General features: G+C 37.7%; 1 protein-coding gene across 1 annotated transcript in view; it reads right to left on the bottom strand.

The window, feature by feature from the left end:
• LOC106876073 (breast cancer type 2 susceptibility protein) overlaps positions 1-3,973 on the bottom strand; it is a 123,461-nt gene that overhangs the window by 1,313 nt on the left and 118,175 nt on the right. The window contains exon 21 of the mRNA XM_014924478.2: positions 932-1,000. Within this exon, the coding sequence (XP_014779964.1) occupies positions 932-1,000 (69 nt within the window). The remainder of the gene's footprint in view (positions 1-931; positions 1,001-3,973) is intronic.

The raw sequence follows: 3,973 nt of genomic DNA on the forward strand, positions 1-3,973 counted from the left end.
ACACTTAGTTCTGGGTCTTTTACATTTTTCTTTGTTCTTTTTCTATCTTGCAAGTTACTTGGCAACCTCACCAGTGCCAGAAGCATGGAAAAAAAAAAAAGCATCCAGTACACACTGTAAAATGGCTGGTGTCAGGAAGGACATTCAGCCATAGAAACAAAGCTAAACCAGAAATTGGAGCTTGACATGACCCTACAGTTTGCTGGATTCTGTCAAACTGTTCAACCCACACCAGCATGGAAAACAGACATATGATGATGTTTTCAGTTAGTATAGCCAAAAATATTTCAAGATGATATACGATAAATCTAGTTTGAAATTGTTTGTGTTACATTCATTAACCCATATTAACCCACTGTCCTTGTTTGAGGACAATTGTATTTGGTTTATTTACTGCAATAAAGGTTAACTGGATGCCTCCATGTCTGTTATCCTTATTTATATAACTATCTTCAAAATTTTGACAGGGTTAACTTGGGTTAAATATGAAGAGAAACAAAAATATTATACACAAAAGATAAAGAAAACAAATAAATGTAAAAAATCACAAAAAGAGCAGTCACATAATGCTTTTGTAGGGTCTAACTTGCATTTTATAGTTTGATGTTAAGACATATATATATTACAGCTGGATGCCCTTCTTAATACCAAAGCACTCAGTCCACTGTGGGGTGATTGGTGTTTGGAAGGGCATCCAGCTGTAAAGACCATGCCAAAACAGACACAGAAGTCTGGTGCAGTCTTCTACCTGGCCAGCTCCTGTCAAACCATTCAACCATGCCAACATGGAAAGCAAACATTAAATGATGATGATGATGATTATGATGATATATATATATATATATATATATATATATATATGTATATGTATATACACACACATTCTAATAAAAAGGAAAATTATGGACTAATACTGAAGAAAATATTGTACCTGAAGATTTAAAGACAGTTTTCCTTGTTCTAATTTCTTGTAAGCTGCTGATAGAAATCCTTCTTTCACCTGGGAGAGTATGAAAAGAATATCATTTACTTTTTAATTATGCAAAAAAATATATTAATATTTCAATTTTGTCGTTCATTTATTGCTAAATTCATCTGGCAATTATATTAGCACCAATTTGTTCATTTATACGTTTTAGTTGTTGAAGTGTGGCCATGCTGGAGCACTTGCTTCAACAGTTCCAGTCATGTTGACTCCAGTACACTGCTACTTCAAATACAGAGTGGGCCAAAAGCCATAAACAAAATAAGTCTAATACACTCTGGAATTGTCAAAGACATGCTTCAATTTTTCTAAAATTGGATAAAATAAATAATGACGAACGCACATGATTAACAAAATGAATAATAATAGTAATCTTTTCTACCACAGACAAGAGGCTTGAAACTTTGAGCGAGGTGTACAAATTGAAATGCAAAAGAACGAAATAATAAATGGATATATGAATGAAAGTTTGGTAATTGCATTTATTTCCACCACACGACACTTATTATTGCAAACATGTTTTAACTAACCTAAACTATATACATACACAAATATATTCATATATACATGTCTTGAGATGTAGCTGTAATTCAAAGGGGCCAGCCTTGTCATATTCTGTGTGAGGCTGAATCTCCCTGAGAACTATGTTAATGTTATGCAAGTCTGTGCAATACTCAGCCATTTGTGAGTTAATTTTATCCTCGTGTGATAATGAAAAGTAAAATTGACATCCAATATTTGCTGTGTGTATGTATGAATTTTTCTTTGGATTTAAGTATCTACTGTTTCTCTCACTTTCTCTCTTTCTCTTTCATTTCCTTTGTGTCCCTCTTCTCTCCTGCTTTTGATTTAACAATGTGTATTTGTATCTATGTATCTACTTCTCTTGTGATGTGATAAACATTTAAAAACATAAAACGAACGCAGTCACCACTCACTGTCTCTTTCACTCTCTCTCTTTCTCTTTCACTTTTTCTCTCTCACTCTCTTCCTTTCTCCTTTACGTCCTCTCTGAAACATTTAAAAACACAAAATGAACACTGTCACCACTCATTGTCTTTTTCACTCTCTCACTCTCCCTTTCTCTCTAACTCTCTCTTGCTTTGCCACTTCTTTGAAGTAAGTGTGACGTACACAACAGGTACGTACAAAAACAAAAAGTCAGCATATTAATATGATTGATGATCCTTTCAACTACAGGCACAAGTGCTGAAATTGTGGAGTAGTGGGGAGGTAGTTGATTACATCAACCCCAGTGTATCACTAGTACTTAATTTATTGAAATTTAAAAGGATGAAAGCAAAGTCAGCCTCGGCAGAATTTGAACTCAGAACATAGTGACGGGTGAATTACTGCAAAGCATTTTGTCCAGTGTGCTAGCGATTCTGTAATATAAATAAAATTTCAAATGCTTTGGCCTACCCTGTATAACACACGCTCACACTCACATATGTTTATTAGTTTTTCTATGATGACATAGGTGGGACAGGTCCTTATTTGATGCAATATTTTCATGGATGGATACTCATCCTGTCACCAACCCTTTCCTGTTAATACAAATAAAGTTGTATAGAGTAACCTATCAGTTTGATGTAAAATTGTTTTTATTACAACTGGACAGAAAAACAAACATTAATATGTATATATATGTAAACTTGTCCTGCATTTCTGAAGAGAGGTATGTATGTATGGTGGCTGTTATCCATCATAACCATCCAAAGATTTTTGCAAAAATCAACTTATACAACCAAACATTTAGATAGGAAAAGAACTTTGAAATATTCTATGAATAATTTATTTAGATTATATCCAGTAATTTCACATCTCAATATAGAGCTAATATCAATTTGAGATTTTTCTCTTTGTTTTCTTATTCATAAACTAAAGATAAAATTTTATTCAGTTGCTGATAGCATGTAAAAGCACCCACTACACTCTCTGAGTGGTTGGCGTTTAGGAAGGGCATCCAGCTGTAGATACTCTGCCAAATGCTGTGCGTGAGAAAACCCAGCAAGCCAAGTGAGACCTAAATCTAAGGCCTCAGCCAGTCCACTTAGGCGTACCTTCCTTCATTGGACACTAAACTCCACTTGCAAAGACCTGTTGAGGCAAGTGAAATCGAAATCGAGTTAAATTGGACACGAAACTCAGCTTGTGAAGACTTATTGGGGCAAGCAAAAGCGAATTTGTGATGGCACCTGTGCCCAGCATCGCCTTTCTGGCACTTGTGCCCGCGGCATGTCTAAGGACTTTCGAGCGAGATCGTTGCCAGTGCCCCTGGACTGGCTCTTGTGCGGGTGGCACATAAAATACACCATTTTGAGCGTGGCTGTTGCCAGTACCGCCTGACTGGCCTTCGTGCGGGTGACACGTAAAAGCACCCACTACACTCTGAGTGGTTGGCATTAGGAAGGGCATCCAGCCGTAGAAGCTCTGCCAAATCAGATTGGAGTCTCGTGTAGCCATCTGGTTTCACCAGTCCTCAGTCAAATCGTCCAACCCATGCTAGCATGGAAAGCGGACGTTAAACGACAATGATGATGATGATGATGTAACCTGTTAAATTTCGATGTCCTAAAATCCTTTGGTTCAACTTCAACCCATCTGGTGAAGACCCTAAATCTATAGGCATGTAGTTAATAAATAATGAGTGATCATCATCATCATCATCGTTTAACGCCCGCTTTCCATGCTAGCATGGGTTGGACGATTTGACTGAGGACTGGTGAAACTGGATGGCAACACCAGGCTCCAATCTAATTTGGCAGAGTTTCTACAGCTGGATGCCCTTCCTAACGCCAACCACTCAGAGAGTGTAGTGGGTGCTTTTACGTGTCACCCGCACGAAGGCCAGTCAGGCGGTAATGGCAACGGCCACGCTCAAAATGGTGTCTTTTATGTGCCACCCACACAAGAGCCAGTCCAGGGGCATTGGCAACGATCTTGCTCGAAAATCCTATGAAGGCCAGTCAGGTGGTACTGGCAACG

This window comes from Octopus bimaculoides, chromosome 7 (assembly GCF_001194135.2).
Source record: "Octopus bimaculoides isolate UCB-OBI-ISO-001 chromosome 7, ASM119413v2, whole genome shotgun sequence".
Taxonomy (NCBI): Eukaryota; Metazoa; Mollusca; class Cephalopoda; order Octopoda; family Octopodidae; genus Octopus; species Octopus bimaculoides.